Source organism: Brassica napus, chromosome A9, assembly GCF_020379485.1.
Source record: "Brassica napus cultivar Da-Ae chromosome A9, Da-Ae, whole genome shotgun sequence".
Classification (NCBI taxonomy): domain Eukaryota; kingdom Viridiplantae; phylum Streptophyta; class Magnoliopsida; order Brassicales; family Brassicaceae; genus Brassica; species Brassica napus.
This window is the reverse complement of record NC_063442.1, coordinates 4173212-4198024: the sequence shown is the minus strand read 5'-3', so window position 1 is coordinate 4198024 and position 24813 is coordinate 4173212. Positions and strand designations below refer to the sequence as shown.

General features: G+C 33.0%; 3 protein-coding genes and 1 pseudogene across 5 annotated transcripts; 2 read left to right on the top strand and 2 right to left on the bottom strand.

The window, feature by feature from the left end:
• The first annotated feature begins 493 nt into the window (after positions 1–493).
• LOC106366061 lies at positions 494–5469 on the top strand (annotated as a pseudogene).
• A 64-nt stretch (positions 5470–5533) lies between these two features.
• On the top strand, positions 5534–9281 carry LOC106366062 (G-type lectin S-receptor-like serine/threonine-protein kinase RLK1). Its single transcript, XM_013805612.3, has 2 exons — positions 5534–6130; positions 8087–9281. Exons 1-2 carry the CDS (start codon positions 5618–5620, stop codon positions 8972–8974), a joined length of 1401 nt encoding a protein of 466 aa, XP_013661066.1. The 5' UTR covers positions 5534–5617; the 3' UTR covers positions 8975–9281.
• A 5108-nt stretch (positions 9282–14389) lies between these two features.
• LOC106362684 (uncharacterized mitochondrial protein AtMg00810-like) lies at positions 14390–14917 on the bottom strand. Its single transcript, XM_013802548.2, has one exon. It carries the CDS (start codon positions 14915–14917, stop codon positions 14390–14392), a length of 528 nt encoding a protein of 175 aa, XP_013658002.2.
• A 2301-nt stretch (positions 14918–17218) lies between these two features.
• Positions 17219–18852, bottom strand: LOC106364086 (transcription factor MYB34). 3 transcript variants are annotated; one of them, XM_013803728.3, is made up of 4 exons: positions 18696–18852; positions 18360–18558; positions 18131–18260; positions 17219–17989 (listed from the first exon to the last, which is right to left on the bottom strand). In XM_013803728.3, exons 2-4 carry the CDS (start codon positions 18490–18492, stop codon positions 17344–17346), a joined length of 909 nt encoding a protein of 302 aa, XP_013659182.1. In that variant the 5' UTR covers positions 18493–18558; positions 18696–18852; the 3' UTR covers positions 17219–17343. The 3 variants fall into 3 exon arrangements, with proteins under 3 accessions (XP_013659182.1, XP_013659181.1, XP_013659180.1); XM_013803727.3 differs by having other exon boundaries at positions 18679–18832; XM_013803726.3 differs by having other exon boundaries at positions 18360–18822.
• Between the last annotated feature and the right edge of the window lie 5961 nt (positions 18853–24813).

The following is a 24813-nucleotide window of genomic DNA, read 5'->3' as shown; positions in this document are numbered from 1 at the left end:
GTTTTGTTTCATATTTTTATTTTCAAAATTTCAAGCTTTGATTTTAGTTGTAGATTTGATTATTTTATTTGATGATAGAAGTATTTTTATTTTTTTGTTCATTTATTTGAACATGTAATATATTTTTAATAAATGACTATGTTGACAATATGACTCTAAAATTTATATAATATGATCTCAAACAAAATAATTATGTTTTTTGGTATAAAACCGAATAAACCGACGGTATATAAACCGAACCGAACCGAAGTAAATATGGATTTAGAATGGTAGTTATATTTTACTAACCGAAATACCGAAAACCAAAAAAAACCGAACCGAAACCGAACCGATATCCGGATTGAACACCCCTACTATTGACTCTTTAAGATCTGACTATTGACTTAGAATAAAATAATCAATAAGTCTTCTTAACCTTTTTATACGTTCTGTTGTAACGAACTAATCAACTTAAACCTAACTCTATATGTAAACACACACATAATCTCACCATCATTCGTTAAGCAAAATGGGATTCCTTACTTGGTCGATAATCCATCTCTTTCTTCTTCTGCAACTACAAACACCTGTCGTTTTGTCTCAAAACATCATCAACGGATCCGTTCTTGTCGGAGAATCCCTCACAGCTTCAGAGTCCCAACAATTCTCTAGTTCATGGAGATCCCCTTCCCGTGACTTTGCTTTAGGGTTCCGCAAGATAAGACCAAACGATGGTTTCACTCTCTCCATATGGTTCGACAAGATTCCCGACAAAACCATCGTCTGGCACGCACAAGCGGTCAACACGACCACCGGTCTTGTCCCTGCTGGTTCGAAGGTTACACTAACCGCAGATGGCGGTTTGGTTCTCACTGGCCCTCGAGGTCAACAGCATTGGAGTTCTTCACTTTCTCCGAGTAGTAGCTCTGTTTCTCGAGGGCTCATCAACGACGCCGGAGAATTCACTCTGTTCAGCCAAGATTCCGGCGTGGCTTTGTGGTCAAGCTTTGATCATCCAACAGACACTCTGTTGCCTACTCAGGTGAGTCCATATTCTCATTGGTGACTGAAAGAGCTAAAGGGTAGTGGTTTTACCATAATTAGTAAGGGTGGGAGTTTGGATATCTACTCGGATTCGGTTTGGTATTTTAGATTTATGAGTATTTAGATTTTAAGGTTTATTACGCATTTAGGTATTTTTTGAATTAGGTTCGGATATTTTAGATTTTCAAATACTTAGTTTTAGAGATCTATTATCAGTTCGGGTATTTTTTGGTTCCTTCGGATATTTCAGATATAATCAAATTTTTTTTTTTTTTTTTTTTTTTGAACACGACTTACTTTCATTAAACTTCAATGTTTTTGGGTACAACCGTACAACCAGAGGGAATCAACCATCCTCTTTGATTAAAAGCATAAACTACATAAGCAAACAAAGCTAAAATAGATAGGTCTTCATGAGAAGGTGACAGCGAATTCAAAGCAAAGCTTGAATGCGTCGATAAGAGCTTCACGACAAAGTCGGACAGCCGAAAATTAGTCACAAGTGACGTTGAAACCCAGTTTTCACCAACGAGATAAACCGAAGTAGTCTCGCTTGCATCTTCAGGCCCCGTACAGACCGCTACACAAGATAACAAGACGGTGTAAAAGCTGGAACACTTACCCGTAGAAACCGAGAAGTCATCTCCTTTCATAGAAAGGAGGTATGGGAACGAAATCGAACATGGAACATGACTTGGTGAACCCACCAATAATTTCTTCATGAAGTAGATATATGGCAATGCGCACAAATCATAGACGTCGGTGAACCCACCGAAAATCTTTACAAATCTAGTCAAACAGTTTAAGGCCGTACATACTATAATCGTGTCTCTCACCACGACTCTGTTTTTTAATTGACTAGTAAAAAGGCTGACCTTTACCATAAGTTTAGTGGGCCAAGCCCCAAAGAAAAGTAGATGAGGCCCAAAGACAGCTGAAAGTCCCAAGATGCACTCGTAACCTAGGCTGAACTTGCCGCCGCCGTTGAAGGAGCTATCACCGAGACTGCTCTGTCGACGGCCAACCAGGCTACGGAGGAGACTAAACGCAGGCATCATCATCGTGGGAAACGAGAGGGATAAGAAGCTTCTGAAACTCTTCAGATCAAGCCAAGAGCTGTTTCCAGATCTGGTGTCGGATGGAGTAAGGGGCGTCTCAAACGGTGGATGGAATAGCTCGTCGGTTCCCGGAGACAGGAAGAGAGGGCTTCTTTGAGAATATGGAGTCCTCACCGAAATTTGAACAGAGGAAGCGCTGGCGCCCAAGGATGTACGACAGTCACCCGCAAAGAAAACGTCGGGGCTTTTACCCGAAACGCATTGAACAGCAGCAATGGAGGAAGCTTCCGGACTCGACGCTGATGAGAAGACCAACCAGAGGGCAAGTGACGCCGATTGAGGTGGTTCTATGAATCTTCTTATCTGTCTCCGTCGCGTAGAGCTTCGGATCTTCACTCCACCGCATAATAACAGCTTTATGAACGGTGAAACACAGAGCAAAAGGTATGAAAAGAACATAGCTACGAAGAGGAGGCATAGGTGAGCCGGTAAGTCCCGGCGCCGGCGAGAAACGCCTTCACCGGCGCCAGAAAAGGAAGCCATAAAGGGTGTCTCGATTACTGTGTCTGGGAGCGTAGTAATTTTCGTTTATTGTCGACGAGTTTTCAGATATAATCAAATATCCATATGGTTCGACAAGATTCCCGACAAAACCATCGTCTGGCACGCACAAGCGGTCAACACGACCACCGGTCTTGTCCCTGCTGGTTCGAAGGTTACACTAACCGCAGATGGCGGTTTGGTTCTCACTGGCCCTCGAGGTCAACAGCATTGGAGTTCTTCACTTTCTCCGAGTAGTAGCTCTGTTTCTCGAGGGCTCATCAACGACGCCGGAGAATTCACTCTGTTCAGCCAAGATTCCGGCGTGGCTTTGTGGTCAAGCTTTGATCATCCAACAGACACTCTGTTGCCTACTCAGGTGAGTCCATATTCTCATTGGTGACTGAAAGAGCTAAAGGGTAGTGGTTTTACCATAATTAGTAAGGGTGGGAGTTTGGATATCTACTCGGATTCGGTTTGGTATTTTAGATTTATGAGTATTTAGATTTTAAGGTTTATTACGCATTTAGGTATTTTTTGAATTAGGTTCGGATATTTTAGATTTTCAAATACTTAGTTTTAGAGATCTATTATCAGTTCGGGTATTTTTTGGTTCCTTCGGATATTTCAGATATAATCAAATATCCAAACTGTTTTGTATATCAAAACTATCTATAAAAAAATAATTTTATGTTTTTTTTCATCTGAGCTTTGTATCCCAACTAATGCAAAACAAAACAAAACTTCAAATAACCAAAACACATTATATCAGGGAAGGGTTAGTGGTTTTCGCACTGATTCGTTATTGTATACTATGCAGAGTATAGAGATTGGAATGAATCTTTCATCTCGCCTGACGGAGACAAGTGTCAAGAAAGGAAAATTTAGATTACGTCTAGGCGATGACGGAAACCTTCAGCTTCTGGTTCTCAACTCCAAGACACTAGCCGAAAGAGATGTATACTTTCAGTACTTCGAAACCAATACAAAGGAACCTAATCCTGGGACTCGGTTAGTTTTCAACCAGTCAGGCTACATGTATGTTCTTCTAAGCGACAAAACAAGATTCGGTATTAAAGACGACGTCCCCGCATCTTCTAGCGACGTTTACCTCCGTGCCGTTCTACATTTCGATGGAGTTTTCGCTCAATACTCTCATTCCAAAGGGGAAGGGAGTAACGGGTGGGAGCTGGTTTGGGCTGTGCCGGAAAATATATGTCGGAGTAGCTCCGATATATCTGTCGGGAATGTAGCTTGTGGGTTTAATAGTATATGCAGTTTGGAAGATACACAAAGGCCGAGATGTCAGTGTCCAGAGCGGTTCTCATTATTGGATACTAGTGATGAGTATGGTGACTGCAAGGCGGATTTCGAGATGCAGACTTGTGGACCAAGTAATAACAATACTTATGAGCTTATTCGTGTTGACCGCACGAACTGGCCGTACGGGGATTACCAGGTGTACAATGATTATGATGAAGAAAGTTGTAGAAAAGCTTGTCTTGACGATTGTTTTTGTTCTGCTGTTGTTTATGGAAACGATAGAGTATGTTGGGCCAAGAGGTTTCCATTGTCTTTTGGTCAGAGATCTCCTAATGGTGAAAACTATGATCCACGTAATAGTTATACACTCATTAAGGTTTTAAAAGGCGGCGGTGCGGATGCTCCAAGTGCTAAAGATAGAGGGAAAGACAGGGACTGGTTAATCATCGCTTGTTCGGTTTTGCTTGGAACTTCAGCTTTTGTGAATTTCATATTCCTTGCGTTGTACGGAAGGAGTAAGACGGCAAAGAAGAAACCTAATCAAGGTGGAGATATGGGTGTAGCTACTGCAGTTGAGTTGAATCTGAGAGTCTTTACATACGGAGAGCTCTTAGCAGCTACCGGAGATTTCATGGAGGAGCTTGGGAGAGGAGCATTTGGGATTGTCTACAAGGGTTTTTTAAAACTTAGTAATGATTCTGAAGTTACCGTGGCTGTCAAGAAACTAGACCGTGTTGCTCAAGAAAACGAGAAAGAGTTCAAGAATGAGGTTAAAGTGATTGGTCAGATCCACCACAAGAACCTGGTGAGGCTAATTGGCTTCTGCAACGAAGGGCACAGCCGTATGATTGTATACGAGTTCATACCTCACGGGACATTAGCCGGTTTTCTCTTCAGGCGTCCGAGACCGAGCTGGGAAGATAGAAGAAGAATAGCGATTGGGATTGCTCGTGGAATCTTGTATCTACATGAAGAATGCAGCGAGCAGATCATACATTGTGACATAAAACCGCAAAACATACTCTTAGATGAGTATTACAACCCTCGAATTTCGGATTTCGGTCTAGCAAAGCTTCTGATGATGGACCAAACACATACACTCACGAACATCCGCGGCACGAAAGGGTATGTCGCACCGGAGTGGTTCAGGAACAGTCCCATTACATCCAAAGTAGATGTTTATAGCTACGGAGTAATGCTTTTGGAAACCGTGTGCTGCAAGAAAGCCGTCGATCTTGAAGACGAAGTGATTCTCATTGATTGGGCATACTATTGTTACCAAAATAGGAGGTTGGATGATCTGATCCAAGACGATTTGGATGCCATTGACGACATGGAGATGGTAGAGAGATATGTGAAAATAGGGATATGGTGTATACAAGAAGAACCAAGAATGAGACCTAACATGAGACATGTTACGCAGATGCTTGATGGTGTGGCTCAAGTTCATGATCCTCCAAACCCTTTTCCTTATAGTACCTTCTCTACTGCTCCGGTGTCATGTGTTTGAATATATATATAGACATTTGTATGTGTAATATTTTTCATTTAGTGCCAATAAATCAAGAGAAGACTTCTCTGACTATTCAAAGTTTGTTTCGTTGACTTTTTAGAAAGAAATTAAAAAGCCCTAAAGTCATCTTATCCCTTCTTCTACGTTTGATTGGTAACAAACATATCACCACACAAACAAACAAACACTCTTATCATCTCTACATCTTCGCTTGAACAAAATGGGTGTTATCTCTTGTTGGATACTCCAAGTTGTTCTTGTTTTACAACTACAAGTACTTGTCGTTTTGTCTCAGAACATCATCAGCGGATCTGTTCCTGTCGGAGAATCTCTGACCGCTTCAGAATCCCAACAATTCTCCAGTTCATGGCTTTCCCCTTCTGGTGACTTTGCTTTTGGCTTCCGCAAGATTCAACCAAACGATGGTTTCACTCTCTCCATATGGTTCGACAAGATTCCTGACAAGACGATTGTGTGGTATGCACAAACCGTCAACACAACCACCGGTCTTGTCCCTGAGGGTTCGAAGGTTACGCTAACCGCAGATCGTGGTCTTGTCCTTACTGACCCTGGAGGTCAGCAGCTCTGGAGCTCTTCACTTCCTCAAACTAGGAGCTCTGTTTCTCGAGGGCTAATAACAGACGCCGGAAACTTACGTCTGTTAAGTGAAGATTCAGATGTAGCTTTATGGTCTAGCTTCGCTAATCCCACCGACACTCTGTTACCTAGTCAAGTAAGTCTTTATAAAGATATGAATCCATATAGTTTAAATATCTCATAGACCTCAACTGTGAGATCAAATTTTTACTTACTCTTGAGTTTGATCTTTTTATATATAAGCATGTCTTGGTTTGGAAGTGACTTGATGATCAGTGCAACGGTATACATTTTAAAATTAGGAAAAACTATTTTAAATGGATAAGAAAGTTTTCTAAAAAAAAGAAATATCTAATTTTAAAACTGTATAGCAAAGGTAAAAATGATTGTAAATTATTCATTCACATGAATAATATACACCTCAATCTCAATCGTGTTTTCTCTCTTAAGTTGTTATTCGCGTTTGCTCACGGCAGTATGCTTTATAAACGAACCTATTACCGTAACCCATCTTAAGTTAATTACTTGGTTACATAAAATTCTCCTTCCATATTTTGCATGCAGTGATTGGTGTTTGTGTTTGCATTTTAGAAATATTTTTTTAATGAAAATATAAATAACGTAAAGAAAAATCATATCTACTAATAATAGCAATCACAATTAATTCCAAAGGCTGTGAATCCACTTATGTTGAAAGATTGTGTCTTTTGAAAAAGAAGCGTAAAGGGTTGTGTCTTTTCTAAAAATATTATGTTGGAAGGTTGTGTCTTTTCCAATTAATTTCTAAGGTTGTGAATCCACTTATGTTGAAAGGTTGTGTCTTTTGAAAAAATAGTGTAAAGGGTTGTGTCTTTTCTAAAAGTTCTATGTTGTAAGGTTGTGTCTTTTCCAATTAATTCTTAAGGTTGTGAACTTCAATTGTGTTGAAAGGTTGTCATTTGAAAAATATGTGCAGAGGGTTATGTCTTTTCTAAAAGTTATATGTTGTAAGGTTGTGTCTTTCTAAAAATAGTCTAAAAGTTGTGACTATTCACTAATATCTTTTAAAAAGTGAGAAATTGTAAGTATTAAAAGAATGTGACTATTCATATTGAAGGGTTGTGACTATTCAAATATGCTTTAAAAAAATCTATAAATAGTCTCTCCCATGCATTTTTCAAATCAAATTTTTACTAATCTACTAATAATAAAATGGTGAAAAAAATAATGTTAAAGTTGCAACTTTTCATCTAAACAAGGTATCTTTTCATCTCAAAGTGGGATTGCTTTAAAAAATATTGGTTTTATTTAAGTAATGTGTTTGTTTATATAATAAGTGTTGGTATTTTATAAGAACTCTCCCAAAAAATTAAAAAAAAAATTTATAAATGAGATTATTTAAGTAATGTGTTAGTTTATATAATAAGTGTTGGTATTTTATAAGAACTCTCCCAAAAATTAAAAAAAAATATTATAAATGAGACGGTCATATTAACATAAATCAACATATATTTATTACAATATTCAATTTTCTGAATATTCATTTTCAATAAATAAAGCAGGTAGATAAATATACAAAATAACAATTACCAACATATAAATTATAATTGTTTAAAATTATAAACTAATAATTTTAATATTATGTCTTAAATAGGAAAAAAAATTATATATCATGCAAAAAAAATTGCATTTTGTTCAAAAAGTGGTTGAAGATAACTATCATGTGAAAAATGTATGAAAAAACTTAAAAAAGATGAAGACACAAGTATGCAATATGTGTTTTGATAAAAGATTAAAGGGAACATTAAGGTTTATAAAAAAAATATATATATATATATATATATATTTGAATACTTTGTAAATCATATTTTAATCATCAAAATTAAATTTAATTATTTATATGATTTAATTTTTTTATCAGGCATATAAAATTATAAATTATAGATTGTAATATATTATTTATAAAATGAGTTCCTGTGCGATATCGCACGGGCTCTTTGCCTAGTTAGATAAGTACAAAATTTATATTATTCAGTTTATGCTATTCTACAGATGTCTAATTGTAAGTACACATCACATATATATGGTCGGGTGTATGGTGATGATGATGCAGAGTATTGAAGTTAGAGGGAATCTCTCATCTCGCCTCAAAGAGACTAGCTTCCAGAAAGGAAGATTCAGGCTACGTTTAGGTGACGATGGAGATCTTCAGCTTCTTACTCTCAACAGCGAGACGCTAGCAGAAACAGATGTATACTTTTCGTACTACTCAAGTAACACAAAAGACCCTCATAATCCCGGGAATCGATTGGTTTTCAACGAGACAGGCTACATGTATGTAGTAATGAACGACAATACAACGAGATTCTATGTCAACAATAAAGATCCAGTACCGTCCAAAGACTTTTATCACCGTGCCGTTTTACATTTCGACGGGGTTTTCTCTCAGTACTATCATCCCAAGAGGCAAGGGGTTAATAATAGTGATAATGGATGGTCTCTGGCTTGGTCTGAACCAGAGAATATATGTGCAAAGAGGTTTGGACCGTATCTTGATGCTAATGAGCTTGGGAATCTAGCTTGTGGGTTTAATAATATATGCATTTTAGGAGATAATAATAGGCCAAGATGTGAATGCCCCAAGAGGTTTTTGTTGGTGGATCCAGATGACGAGTATGGTGATTGTAAACCTGATTTTGAGATGCAAATTTGTGGACGAGAGAGTAACCAAACAGCAGCAGCGGACCAGGATGCAAATCTCTACGAGTTTGTGACTTTGAGGATGACAAATTGGCCGTCAGGGGATTACAAGAGGTATTCAAATTATGATGAAGAAAGGTGTAAAGCAACTTGTCTCAAGGACTGTTTTTGTGGAGCAGTGGTGCTTGGAAAAGATAAATTATGTTGGAAGAAGAAGTTTCCATTGTCTTATGGCATTAGAGATACGAATGGTGAGAGTGATACATTCATTAAGGTTCTTAAACTTGGATCACGATCCTGATATGTTAGAACTTCAGGATATCGTGCCCCTCTCTAATACTAAGGTTCAGAAGTTATATGTTTATCTCTGTTGTGGAAGGCGAGAATTTTAAAGAGAAAGCGAATCGAGGTATATATGGTTTTCGTGTATGAAGCTCACAAAATCAAGAACATCATCATGACAAGTTGAGCATAGCTTATTTTGTCTGATTTCTGTTAGTTATAAAAATTGTTATCTCGTAATTACATAACGTAGTTTTTATTTCAAGATAACGTATTAACATTATGGTTTAATTACAAAATTATAACGATGGGAATTTATTTTTTTATTATAACAATGCGAAATTATAACTCAATTTTACAACTAAACTGGAAATGTGTGAGACTATTGTAGGATTGTGTGATTTTAGTGTAATTCCATAATTTTGGATTGAAAATGAAAATTTATGATTCTAAAAAGAATTAAAAATAAATGAAATCTAAAAGATCGTAATAATAGTATTTTATTGTGTTTTTTTATTAATCTAGGATATCCCGGAATAATGGAAAAACTTAAACTAATTTTTAGTGAAAAGTGCATAGCACGAATAAAGATTTTCTTCATGTATGCAAAATGGGCCTTAAATTTGGATCTATATCCGTGTTGATGCCTATGAATAATGTGACTTAGTATCTTATTGTGATATTTTTCTTCTAAGTATGTATGTTTTGAGGAACATGAAAGCATAAAATTATCCAACTGGTACAAATGACATTGTCGTCTAATAATAAACTATAAGAATGCAAGATTACACGAGTCCTAGACAAATCCTAACTACTACTTTGTGTGGTTATAAAATTAAGGGTTAATTTGCCAAATAGCCAATTTTAGAAGCATAATTAAAAATATGACAATGATTTTGACATTATTAAGTCAATAACATTTAGCTCAAGTTTAGTCGGTTATACCCTCTTCTGGTACAAGTAACCGGTGAATAAGTCACGTAGATGACGTTGAAGAAAATAAGGTATGGTCAATATTTACTGCACACTGTTGAAAATGAAGACACCAAATCCATCCACATCATTTACGTAACTACTTCATATGTTTCTTCGTTCAGTAAATCTGTTCACGAAAATAAATTACTCTTACAATAAATAGTATATTCCATTTACTTTTCACAATTAAATCGGAATGTTATATTCCATATCATCAAAATAGTATAAAATATTTAACTATATCATAATCCCTAAATAATAAATTTGATCTCAAATCCACAAACATCTAAATAATAAATCCTAAACTATAATCACTAAACCCTAAACCCTAACCAGTAAACCTTAAAACCAAATATAATCCATAAACTCATATATAAACTCTAAATCTAAATCTAAAGTTTGAATGCTAAACTTTAAACTGTTATCACTAAATCCAAAACTCAACCTCCACTTTCCAAATACTAAACCCTAAATCATAATCACTAATCCTTAAACCCAATTATAGACCATAAACCCAAGTATATACCCCAAACCCAAATAGAATGTAACAAAATACATAGTATAATATATAATGGTGAACAAAATAGAACACTTTTTATTAATCGTCAAATGGAACGATATATGATAGGGTCACTAAACCCAAACCTTAACCACCACCTTCCAAATACTAAACCCTAAATCCTACTCATTAAACCATAAATCCAAGTAGATCCCAAACCTAAATAGAATGAAACAAAATATATAGTATAGTACATATCGAGAACGAAATAGTATATTATTTATTAATCGGCAAATGGATACATAATAGAGTCATTAAACCCAAACCTCAACCCCCACTTCCAAATACTAAACTCTAAATTTTAATCACTAAACCCAAGTATAAACCTCAAATCCAAATAGAATGGTTAGTACAAATTGGGGAACAAAATAATACATTCTTTATGAATGCTCAAATAAAAAGGTACATGGTAAAAAAAAATAGTAACAGACTAATTCACATTATATAACATGAACAGAACACTTATAATACATATTAGTTTATATTTCTATTCCATATGCATATAAATAGAATAGAACATAATGTTAGAAAAAATGTTTATCTTCTCCGATCAACTAAAGCAGTACAACTACCAGCTCCAAAATCAAAATTTACAAGTGTTTAAGTATGGTCTTCACGAAGTGTTGAATCTCGAAGCGAGAAATTACTCACAGAGATGTTACGTCCGAGTTCAGAAGCCGTGAATCCTTTGTCTCCCATCTCCAACAAAGGCGTCACAATCGGGCTGGTACTCCACAAACGTCGCCGGTGATATACTCGGTGATTTCCGTGGCGGACAAAATGGAGAAGAAAGCATTGAGCTTTCACAATTATTATCATTTACAATTTGTGTCAAAAGAAAAGACACATTTACTTCTCTAGAATAAACAAAAAATAATTTATATTTATTTTCTTTCTGCAGGTTACACCGGTTGTATACAAGGGTAAAAATGTATTATTACATAATAGACATAAAGTATATTGGTATAATAGGGCAATTGGTCACTGAGTTAATTATAATTTTTTTGGATGTCATACAGTGCAATTTCCCTAAAATGGGTATAAAATTAAATATGCTTCATGTTTAATTACTATTCAAAAAGAGAAGGATGACTTCACACCTAAGCAAGTGGAGTGGCTTGAAAGCATAATATCTAAAATCAGATCAAAAATCAAAATAATTGAGATACCAATGGTGGTATGTTTTGGCTCTATCAAAAGAGTAAATAGTATGTTATGAGATTACTCTTAGATTGTTCTAACAAACCATTTTGAACTTTTTAGATTTATATAAAACCATAATTGACGTGTCTTAAAACAAAGTGTTTTGTAGTGAAAACCATATTTTGTTGATTCTATTTAAAAAGTAAGATTCATTTTTAATTTTAGTAATTATTTTGTGGAATAGGATAAAACTAAGGCTGTGTTTGAGTATGAGCCCATCAAACATGTGCTTCAGGGTCAATTTTGTTAAATATACTTTAAGGGTCAATTTGAAAAATTATTGGTTGGTTAGGTTTTATTAAATTTGTTGACACATTTGATTCTTACTACATAATATTTTTACCAATATTATACCTAAGGGCCAAAAAAATATTTTTTGGCTTCTAAGCCCAAAAAAATTAGACACGGCCCTGGATAAATCATGACAATGGTAGTGAGAAAAGAATACGACAAAAATTCATGCATAAAAAGAAAAATATGAAAAACGGAATAGATTATTATAAGAATAAAGAAAAAAAACAACTCATCTAAAATAAAATAGTTCTAGATTTGAGAATAATATAACCTAATCATGAAAATATGAGTTTTTAGGAAAATTTTACCCATGTTTTTAAAAAGAGGTTATCACCCTAGTTTCTCTAAGACTAATCAATTTTTCAATAAAAAGTTATGTTTTCTTCCAAACTTGATATATTATGGGCTGGGAGTTTAACAACTATGGTTCTATACTTCTATTCGTTTATTTGTTGTTATTTGTTGTTGGCAATTGCGGTTTGCAAATGCGATTTGCAGCTAGGGGTGGGCACTTTACCCGATATCCGAAGTGGCACCCGAACCCGATCCGAAAAATCCGAACCGAAATCCGAACCGAAGTTGCAAAATACCCGAACGGGTATTGAATAAGGAGAGATTGGATACCCGAACCCGAACGGATAATACCCGAACCCGAATGGATATCCGAAGATAACCGAATATATGTATAATTAACCTTATATTTCTAGTTTATATCTCTAATTTTATATAAAATATTTATATTGATACTACACATACTTTAAGTTCATATGATATACATACAATTACGGAAAAATGATTTGCTACTCACTTAAAATGCATGTCAAGTTTTTTATTTCAAAAATTAACAAAAAGTTACATCCAAAATTAAAAAAAAGTAACTAAATTAATGTCTTTTTAGTTTTAAAATGTTGTGTCCAAATCTATTAACCATTCAATCTTTTAAAAATAAAAAAATAGTTAACTGAAAGTTATATTTTTAAATACAACAAACTTAAGAAATGAAAATTTTAATTTTTTTTTCAAAATCTAAATATCCGAACCCGATCCGAAATAACCGAATCCGAACTAAAAATACCCGAACCCGACCCGAAGTACAGAAATATCCGAACGGGTTCTAGACCTCTATACCGAAATATCCGAAAATCCGAAATATCCGATCCGAACCCGAACGGGTACCCGAACGCCCACCCCTATTTGCAGCAGTGATCAAATATTGCTATCTATTGTTCGTTTTGTTTGTTGGTTGGTTGATTTTGTTAAATTAGGTATTGTGCAGTTAGTTGTTTTGTTAAATTAGGTGATTCTAACCTAAAATTAATTGGTGTTAAATAGATTCGATTAATTATACATCACTTAAGTATTTTTATATGAATTCGAAAGTGGATATTTTTTCAATATTTTATTCGAGAAAATAGTACATATAACCATTAATCTCGACATAATCCATCATATTCCATCTGAAATAATATATTTTTTAACTATTTACAGAATTAAGTTTTCTTTGGATTATCAGTTAGTGAATGATTATACTACTTTTCAGGCCATATTAATGGATCAGAATATCGATTATGGTTCCGATATCATGTTAAGTAAAATGAGTTTATAACTTAAAACAATTGATGGTAAATAGATTGGTTCAGATCTTTATATATCACTTAAGTTTTCTCATATATTTAATGTATTATCTAAAGATCAGAAGGAGAAAGGATTGAAGAAGAAGAAAACCTTTTAACTTTTAGTGTTTATTCAACTTAAGAAAAATGTTACAACGTTATTGTCGTTATATACACAAAACTTGATCTTATCTTCTTGCAAACGTCAGCACACATTTGCACAAGGGTTGAGAGCATCAAATCTGTTCGATGTCTTGAAACCATGAGCTGGTATTGCCGTACTCTGACCACACTTTGAGCGTGCTTGAAGACTCTGATATTTGGTCTTCATTACCGTTATACAGTCATCTGAAATGGGCTTATTCTCCTTCTGATCCGATGGCCCATTAAGATGAACTGAAGACTCTCTTAGAACTGGAGTCTCTGAGTCCTTAGGTCCTTTACACCCCCTCAAACTTAGTGTGAGAGGAACTGACACACCAAGTTTGGACCTGAGCTTGAAGAACGGTTCTTGAGGAAGTGACTTCGTGAAGATATCTGCTAACTGAAGTGATGCAGAGATGTGCTTAACTTCCAACTTCTTCAAAGCCACTCTTTCCCGAACATAATGATAGTCCACCTCAAAGTGTTTCGTACGCTTATGAAATCTTGGATTTGCACTGAGACAGACTGCAGATAAGTTGTCACAGAGCATCAGTGGTGTTACTGTCTGTTGTAGTCCCAAAACGCCTAACAAATTCTGTAGCCAAGCTACCTCAGAAGCCGCCAAAGACATGGTCCTATACTCTGCTTAAGTGGAGGACTTTGAGAGAGTTTCATGTCTTTTGGCCGACCAAGATATGATATTTGAACCAAGGAATGTGCAGAAACCACCAGTAGATCTTCGAGTGCTTTGACATCCAGCCCAATCACTGTCACTATAGCAGACCAGAGTTGAATGTGCAGCCTTGTTGATGTTAATGCCCGTCTCAACTGTGCCTTTAACATATCGCAAAATTCGTTTCAGGAGCTGAAAGTCTGAGACACTCGGCATGTGCATCTTCGGGCATATATAGTTCACTGAAAACTGTAAATCTGGACGAGTCAAAGTGAGATATTGAAGCTTACCGGCCAGACTGCGGAAGTAGCTAGGCTCGGGAAACAACTCATCTTCTCCTTGCAGCGGATGTAGTTTAATAGGTGGCGGAGTAGGTATAGGGGCACAATCCTGCATTCCCGCAGCCAATAACAGATCCTTAGCATACTTTGATTGGTTTAAGAACAACCCTTCATTAGTGTGGTGAACTTGAATGCCAAGAAAGTAGTGGACATCACCCATATCCTTCATGTGAAACACTGTATTGAGGCTCAGTAGTAGCTTACTGATCAATGTATCATTGTTTCCTGTTAACAACATATCGTCGACATACAAGAGAAGATATATGACATATGTCCCATGATGATACACAAAGAAAGAAGGATCTGAGAAGCTACACTGGAACCCAAAGTTAAGAAGAAAGTTACTGAATTTATCAAACCAGGCGCGAGGGGCTTGTTTTAAACCATAGATAGCTTTTTTTAGTCTCCATACGTAGTCTGGACGTGCCTCATCTTCAAAACCTAACCCTCTCTTAGAACTGGAGTCTCTGAGTCCTTAGATCCTTTATTATCTTCTAATTCTGTTGATGAATCGTAAAATGTGAATTCACGTCTGTGAAAAATGTAACACTTCAAATTATTATTCATAGATCACTGATTGATATACATAATTCCAAGATCGAGATATCTGTCATGGCACACTAGTAGCATTAAGTTCTTAAAGTTAATTAATTATTGGTAGTATAAATACATTGAAACACACAAATGTTCTGTAATGTTATCTGTCTTATTCAGATCAATAACGAAATGCTGCAATTTTATTATTATTCTTTTGCTACACTGCTATATTCCTGGAAACGTGAATCCCCTTTTCCGTATATATAATATTCGTACATGACAAAGACAACGTGGTCGTCTACTCCCACTGCTTTTTGGTGCAGATTCACGTGAATGTGTGATCTTTGTAGATTATTTTACATATACATAATTTACTACGGCACTATACACTCATTCATACGAGCATCTGCATAACACAGCATTCGAGAATCATTTAGATTAATATATAATATTATAACTTAAGCTGTTCATATAAAAAATTGGCCTACACGTAGATTCTATAAGATATGGTACTGTTTGAGAAAAGTTACGTGTAACTTTAATCTGACCAAACCAAACCAAACCAAACCAAGTGGTGGTACTCTAATTACAATTTTTTCAAGATCTGATGTGTATCTACATAAGTTCTAGGTTCGATTCTCTCTGATAACTAAATTATCATTATTTGGTCAGTTTGAGTTTCGGTTCAAGTGGTTTAATAGTAGATCGTAATAGATGATCGGTTCACCTTCTAACATTAGTTGGAATGTATTCCAAACTCGAATCAGACAATATGATAGTGAGTCCACTCTGTAGCATTGAGCGCATTCCTCTTGAGACCAATCGAATTAACAATAGAATTTATCAAAAAAAAAAATTAAGCTAACCAGCTGGAACTTATTTATAACAAGTATTTAAAATTATTATTGAATTCGTAAGGCACCTTTTAATTTACAGTATATTATATGGGTACTTAATTAGTTAGTTAATTAGTTAGTTTGAGAAAGTTGTTTTTCTAATAATGATTTATTGAAAGATACTTAATTTCATATCAACTAAATATATTGGCTTATCTGAAACAAACAAATTTCTTATTAAATGTTCCAGGGTTCGAATATCCCATCCTCGTGCGGGCATTGTCAACCCTATGCGACCAAAATATATTTTCTATTAAGTTAATTATAAATAACATTAGATGAAATTTGTAAAAGTACTTTTAAAAATTTAAGATAAACAGAGAAACATTTTGTAAGATCATTTGCAACTCAACTGTATAATACTGTTTTAGTGAAGAAACATCTCCAACTCAACTACAAAAGTCATATCATTTTAGTGTAAAGCTACACTATCACACTATATTTGGTGTGTTACTGTTCACAACACCAAACATTGTTCATGCACTAATATTTATAATCTTAAACACTATTCATTTACTTTTATTAATAAAATATTAGTTTAATAATTATTAGTAACAAAATAAATATTATAAAATAATAAAATCAATATATAAAATCAATAATTACATATACTGAAATAATTTATTTTAATTTATTATTTTCATATTATTATAGGTTAAAATTGTAAATATTTATTTAAAAAAAATAATTATGTATGATATATTTTTGTTCAATAAATTTTCATAACAAGTTTTGTTTATTATTATATATACTAAGTAATATTAATTTTAATATTAAATAAAAATACAGTTTGGTGTAAATTTTGGTGCGATGGTTGGAGAAGGAAAAATATTTTGGTGCTAAAATTATTTTAAAATAGTGTAGTTTTTACACCAAAATAGTATTATGGGTTAAAAATGCCCCAAGGGATCTGATAATTTTTCGTGTCTAAGCTCATGTCATAAACAATAAAAAGTCATGTACATTATTTCAAAATTTTATTTTTATTTTCTCAAAGATAATAAGAATTGTAAACGAGTTTAGATTAATTACGAGAAATAATTATTTCATTATTAACTTGTTACTACAGCGCCACTTGGCGATACAACAGTCCATCACAGTTCACACTGATCAAAGAGAAAACCAACGTGTAATTGATTTTGCTCTTGACTCATCAAACAAAGACACCAATGCTGGAATCCAACGAACTCACAAATTTCTCCAAGTCCAGATCGTCATTCCAAGAATCAAGAAACTCCATTTCATCAGCTATATTAGCCTCCGGCGAACCCTTAATCTCTCCGGGGACGGCATTTTCGTAGCTTAACATACCCTTTAACTCCTCCATAAGACCAACATGATCCACATTCGTATACATATCAGAGATCTCTTCGTTGCTAAAGAACTCGGTGATATCATCAGACAAAGAACAGTTGTCGGAGAAACCGGAAGAAGTCGACGTATTGGTCATCAGACCTGCCGTTTTGTTGAGCAATGTCGTGGTCGAATTCTCAACGTCGACGGAGTTTTGTGAAACGTCGGCGACGATTGTGGAGTTTCCTATGATGATTCCGGTTACAAGATCCCGGTTTAAGTCGACCGCATATTTGCTTGCGACGCGGTTAAGAACCCGTGCTGAACCGGAAGAACTGAGTTTAAGGTTTTTTGGTTCGATACCGGTTTGATCGGTTGACTTGATCGGTTTGTGAGTGGTTGGATCGATACCTTTTTGCTTTAAACGCTTTTTAAGATTTGTGTTCCAATAATTTTTAATCTCGTTATCAGTTCGTCCAGCCAAATAAGTTGCGATTGCGGCCCACCTTCAATTATATTCAACACCATAAGAAATATTATACTCCATAAATGGATTAAATACTTATATATTAGTATAATATATAGTTCTAAATTACTAATTAATTAACTAGTACATATAAAGTAATAAACAAAAAAAATATTCTTACTTGTTACCCTTAAGAGCATGAAGTTTGATAATAGTGTCGTCTTCTTCAAGAGTAAACTCTCCTCTTTTGATATCGGGTCTTAGATAATTAGCCCATCTAAGTCTACAACTCTTTCCGCATCTCTTCAATCCTGTATACATTTTGTACCCACATTGTAACATATATGTACATATGTAATTAAGAGACAAACATATGATAATTAATTATATATAATTTTTCTACTAATTACCAGCTTTTTCCGGGAGAGTCCGCCATCCACCTTCACCATGTCGTTGAATATAAGCAATAAGCTTTCGATCTTCTTCAGGAGTCCAGGCTCCTTTCTTTATTCCTTCTTCTTTGCAACATGGTGTTCTCACCATCTCTGATTCTTGATTTTATTTATTTATTATTAGTATGAAAACTAAGTGAAACCCCAGCTAGAGATCCTATCAAAGGAAGAAGTACTCTTTAATACAATGTTTTCTTTAGTAAAATTAAGAAGAAAGGAGATTGAAGAGGTTGACTAGGAGAATTTAATAGATCGTCTGATCAAAACCAAAAGACACCTGAAAATTGTACTCACTGAGACACTTTTTTGACGAGGAACACGTGAATCTGTTATCATTATATATCGGATTTCTAAAACAAGAACCGTATTACTTTTACTCACTCTCGCACAGATTATAGTATGTAGAGATGCTCTTATATAGTATAACTAAAAGAGAGAGAGAGAGAGAGAGAGAGAGAGAGAGAGAGAGAGAGAGAGAGAGAGAGAGCTAAAGAGACGTACAGCATATGATTAAGACTTAGTTGACGTAAAAGGAAATAAAAAAATTATATTTCAAGAGGAATGGTTGAAATTAGACTCTTGAAATTACACGTTTATTTTATTTTCTTTTCTTTACAGAGTCCACTGAGTCATTGGAGTGTAGTGCAATGTTTATAAAATTGGATGGGTCGAGCATCTGTCAGACATCGTAGTCACTAGTCACACAGAGTTGCATACCGATGATACTGTTCTGATTCTCCTGTCCGTATTATTTTGTTTCTTCAGAGAAAAGGATCATTGAGATTTGGGTAAAAATTTGATTGATTTCTTGGAGATATAATGGTCAATAAAGGTGTGCAACAATGTTCAAAAAGATAAATATAAATTAATAAAGGTGTGCAATAATTCTATGCAATTCATTCATGCAAACTATTATAACTTTTATTACTCCCTCCGTTTTTAATATAAGTCGTTTTATAGAAACTTTTTTGTTCCAACTGATATGTCGTTTCCGGTTTTCTATGTAAAATTTATTAATACTTAATGTTGTCTGACCAATAATAATATATCTTATATTTTTCTATTGGTTGAATTGTGGTTAGATAAATAATTAATGATGTTTTTGTTTAGAAAATATAAGAAATTAATGATTTTCTTAATTTATGTGCATAAATGTAAAACAACTTATATTAAAAAATGGAGCGAGAATATTATTTCTCTTTTACAAAATATTATATTAATTATATTATTTATATATAATAATTTGCGCAATTAATAAGTCATTTTATTTATCAGTAAACTATAAACATGCTAAATTATACATATGTCTTATTAATTGTACATGACTTAAATTTAGATGATTTGGTTAAAAGGATTTTAATAGCAATACATGACTCATTATCCTTTCAAGATTTTTTTTTCAAATTATATATAAATAAAATGTAAATATCATATATTACTTAAAACCTTGTTATTCACAATTTTTTCTGAAACTGAATTTGATAATGATATATAAGCATTTTTCAAAAAAATAAGAAGTTATGATTTTAAAACCCAAGTTTTAAGTGTGAGAATATTTACTTCAAACGGACCTACAGTTTGTTTTTTTAAAAGCACTTATAGAAAATTTTCTTTTGTGAATTAATATTTCAAATATAAAATAGAGTATATTTGAATCTGAGTTATCTCTTATATATTAAAAGAGAAGCATTACAACATTTGCGTGTTGTCATGTGTCATTACTATAATGATTTTTAAATTTTTTTAAAAAAATTAGGTTGGTCCATCTAAATATATATTATATTTTTTATTAATCTAATCATAAAATTAATTAGTAATCTAGAAAATATTATTCTTTCTTTCGTTAACAAAAGCAACTATAAAATTTACTAATATGACTAAAGTATATATGACTATTAATGATTTTTAATAATAAATATTTAATAACAATTTGTGTATCCTCTTCTTTTTTTTTTAATTTATATTATGATAATAAATTAAACTATTAAATAACTAAAATTAGAATTTTGTATATAATGTATTCTTAAAATTTTAAAAATGAATATAAATTAAAAAATTATAGTTTTACATTGAAATTGTTTTTGGTCAATGGTTTAAATTTTTGTTATAATAAGATACAAATAAAATCCTATGATTATAAAATTTCATTTGATATATATATATATATATATTTAATATATATATCTATTCTAAAATTGTTTAAATTAAACTATATACCATATTAAAATATAAAAGTAATTTAATTTCAAAATTTAAGAAATATGTATTATACTTGAATTGATAAAAAACTAAATATTTTACAATTTCCATTTGATCAATTTATTAAAACATATTTTGCATATGTTTTATTATTACTTAAATTTTGTTTTCATCCTTAAAAATTTTATTTAAAATATTCATAAAATATTGTGTTCCGCACATGGCTCAAGTTATTACATAGTTAGAGATTATAATGCACATATGTAAACTATAAGGGAAATATTATACAAATAAAAAGACTACCGTGAAGATTCATGTGGTTTGAGTTGGCTTGCTTTTTATCCCGATGCATTAAGATGAATAGACCCAATTCACAGCAAAATAATCTAAAATTGATCAACTCACATTGTTCTCGAAGATAAGCTTGAAAAGATTACAACTTCATCCACATATTTAGAGTTATTTGGGTTGTATAATAAATATATTTGATCTATGACATGTATCTACTCTTTAAATTTTTGTATATTAAATCAGTACTAGAGTTTGATCCGCGCATCCGCGCAGATATTCATTTTCGGTTTGCAAAAAAAAATATTTATCTTATATAAATGGTAATATATGTTTTTAAAATATCTATATCTATATATTAAATAATTATTTAATATATTTCTAAACACGATTATTTTAGAATTTATAATGAATAATTTTATTTTATTTTTTGATCAGTCAACTGTTACAACCCTATTTTTAAAATATAACTCGTGTGTTCGTGCAAATGTATTTTTTATGGATCAAAATTTTAATGTAAAATAAAATGGTTATCTATTTTTATATTTGATTTATACGATTAAATAATTCAATATATCATTTAAAATTTTGTGGTTTATATTATGTATTTTTCTAGCACTTTTATGTTTTTTAGACGTAGTTAATATACCAAAATAAAAAATAACCATCCCGTAATAATAAAATCTTGTTACATTTTTGACATTGATTAAGTATAATTTATTGTTTACCCAGATTATAGAAAATATTTTTAAATAAATAAACATAATTTATTATACTTTATTTTAGGAAAATGCATTAATTAAACTATAAAAGATAAAAATACTAAAAGGTATGTAAATTTAATACTTCAGTGGCATTCAAATGTAAATAACTTTGAAAACTAAGGAGTAATTTATATTTGTACTTCTCTTTTAATAATAGGGATAATTACTACATATATTATGTTCCATATGTCTATTAACTGGTTTTGATTAAAAAAAAATCTAACCATATCATACAAAATATAGTTGGGGTTTTTGCCAAAACTAACCCACAACTTGATTTTAATCACAAACCTATACCCAAACTTGAATCAAATGCAAAACTAACCTAAAAGCCTAGTGAAATTACAGCTCAGCCCCTTGTGACCAAACAAAAAAACAGAAGCCATTTTTACGAATATAGCCCCAGTAAATCGTCTGAGTCGTCTGAGATGTTGGAAGTCGTCTGGACGACTGAAGTGTAAGTCGTCTGGTACCAGTTTATTTTAAAAATAATTTATAAATCTTGTAAAAAAATATTTTGATGCGTAAAAAATAAAAATCAAGTAATTATAAACAGTTTTAACTAATATAAATTAAGATATGATAAAATTGATTTGTTTTGAAGATAGATGAGTGAAAGTAGTGAATCATGAAATACTTTGGTTTAGGAGTTTGGCAAACATATGTTGTAGTATTGTATGTATTGTTAGGGTTAGATTTTGGAAAACTAAAATATTTTTTTCAAAAATTAGTTTTCACCTATATGTGTTTATTTTTGTGTATAGTAAACACTTTTCAAGTTTGATTTGGTTTTATGAAGTGTTTAATTAGATAATTAAGTTTAGGGGTTATGTTTAGGGTGTGAAAGACTTATATTTCAGTCGTCTGTTGAATAATTTACCCGGACGACGTATATTTTAGTCGTCCAGACGACTTGTAAGTCGTCTGGGAAGTCTTCTATTTTAGTTTTCCGCCAAAAATATTTAATTTCCCGCTAAAAATATTAAACTCTTCTGGACGACTTACATGTAAGTCGTCTGTTTTAATTTCTTCACCAGACGACTGAAATGTAAGTCGTCCAGGAAGTCGTCTGAGTCAAAAATATTTAATCTAATTGGATTTTTTGTCTCCCTATAAAAAGAAAAATTTACACATTCTCTCTCCTCCTCTCAAATGGCTGCAACAAAAATCTAATGTTCATCATTCTAAAACTCTCCAACCTCTCTCTAATCTCTTTGACTTGAAAACACCAAACTTTATATGAATTTTTCAGTTTTGTCTCATGTATTTCTTAATAATCTATCTCTTTTGCAGATTTTTAATCAAATGGTACTCATCTTCCACTAATTTAGAGGTAGATCTATTAATTTTAGATATGTATTTTTGTGTGTTCTATAAATGTAGATTTATCTAATCTTCCACTCATTTTCTCTATTTTTAAGTCATTTGAACGTTTTTGGATATGCAGGTTTTTCAGATCTGGATTTGATGTGCAGGTTTTTCAGATCTGGAAGACTTCTGGGACGACTTACCTGTTAGTCGTCTGGAAGTCGTCTGGAAGTCGTCTGGACTTCTTGGAAGTCTTCTGACAAAGTCGTCTGGACTTCCAGGAAGTCGTCTGGACTTCCAGGAAGTCGTCTGGACTTCTAGGAAGTCGTCTGGACTTCTAGGAAGTCGTCTGGATTTTTCTGAGCGTTTTGGTAAGTTCTTATGTCTGATTTTTCTTCATTTGGTAACTTCTTGTTGTATAAAGTTCTTACTTTTTTCCCAAACTAAAACTCTCCAAACCCACTCTAATCTCTTTGACTTGAAAACACCAAAGTTTATATGAATTTTTCAATTTTGTCTCATGTCTTTGTTACTAATCTATTTTTTTTTTTGCAGGTTTTTAATTAGATGGTACTCATCTTCCACTAATTTAAAGGTAGATCTTTTATTTTTAGATATGTATTTTTGTGTGTTCTGTAAAGGTAGATTTATCTAATCTTCCATTCATTTTTTCTGTTTTTAAGCCATTTGAACGTTTTTGAATATGCATGTTTTCCAGATCTGGATTTAATATGCAGGTTTTTCAGATCTGGAAGACTTCTGGGATGACTTACTTGTTAGTCGTCTGGAAGTCGTCTGGAAGTCGTCTGGAAGTCGTCTGGACTTCCTAAAAGTCGTCTGGACTTCCTGTAAAGTCGTCTGGAAGTCTTCTGAACTTCCTAAAAGTCTTCTGGCAAAGTCGTCTGAACTTCCTGGAAGTCGTCTGGACTTCTTAGAAGTCGTCTGGACTTCTTAAAAGTTGTCTGGTCTTGTCTACTCAAGTGGAATCCAAGCTTGTCTTTGTAGATGAATGATCTATAATAGTTTTGTTTGTGGTCTGTTTTGTGAATTGCATGTATACTCTTTTAGTTGTGAATTTTTTGTAAAATCAGTAATAATGTTTTCCAAGATGTATTAAATGTGCTAACAATGTGTTTACACATTTACAAATCAATGAAATAATAGACTTCAATAGCCTTTTTCTTATCTTTGGATCTCTCATATGCAATAATAAACTCCAATGGCCTTTTTCTCATCTTAATAAACAAGAATGTTGGTAAGAGATGGAAACAAATAATAGTAACTAGTCAAAGCATATCATATTTTTTATAAGTTTGCATTGAAAAACTTAGTCAAATTTAGTAAAACTAAGGGAGAGAACATATTTTGTAAATATGAGTTTTACATATCTTGAAGTTACTTATCACTCTTAAAAATACAAGTTATTCAAAAACTAACGTAGAAGACTTAAAAACTAGTGGAGAAGACGCGGACGACTTCAATCTAAGTTGTCTAGACGACTAAACTATATGTCGTCTGGTCAACGCAGAGGTTATTTTTGCAATTGACTTTGAAATCTGTTATTTCGGACGACTGAAAGTTAAGTCGTCTACTATTGTTTGGTTAAAAAAAAAACTCCAAAAAAGCTAGACGACTTACATTTCAGTCGTCAGAGGTTAGTTTTGCATTTGACTGGATTATTTCAGAAGTTTGACTTTTTGGACGACTTACATTTCAGTCGTCTAGTGAAAATTAAAATAATAATATTTTTTTAAAAGTAGACGACTTACAGTTAAGTCGTCATAGGTTAGTTTTGCAATTGAAAAAAAAAACTTCAAAATTTAATTATATACAGACGACTTATAATTCAGTCG

Coding starts and splice junctions, on each gene's coding strand:
- LOC106366062 (XM_013805612.3), top strand. CDS start 5,618: ATGGGTGTTATCTCTTGTTGGATACTCCAAGTTGTTCTTGTTTTACAA. Junction 6,131..8,086: donor ACACTCTGTTACCTAGTCAA/GTAAGTCTTTAT, acceptor ATGATGATGCAG/AGTATTGAAGTTAGAGGGAA.
- LOC106362684 (XM_013802548.2), bottom strand. CDS start 14,917: ATGGGTGATGTCCACTACTTTCTTGGCATTCAAGTTCACCACACTAAT.
- LOC106364086 (XM_013803728.3), bottom strand. CDS start 18,492: ATGGTGAGAACACCATGTTGCAAAGAAGAAGGAATAAAGAAAGGAGCC. Junction 18,261..18,359: donor GACTCTCCCGGAAAAAGCTG/GTAATTAGTAGA, acceptor AAATGTATACAG/GATTGAAGAGATGCGGAAAG. Junction 17,990..18,130: donor CATGCTCTTAAGGGTAACAA/GTAAGAATATTT, acceptor ATATAATTGAAG/GTGGGCCGCAATCGCAACTT.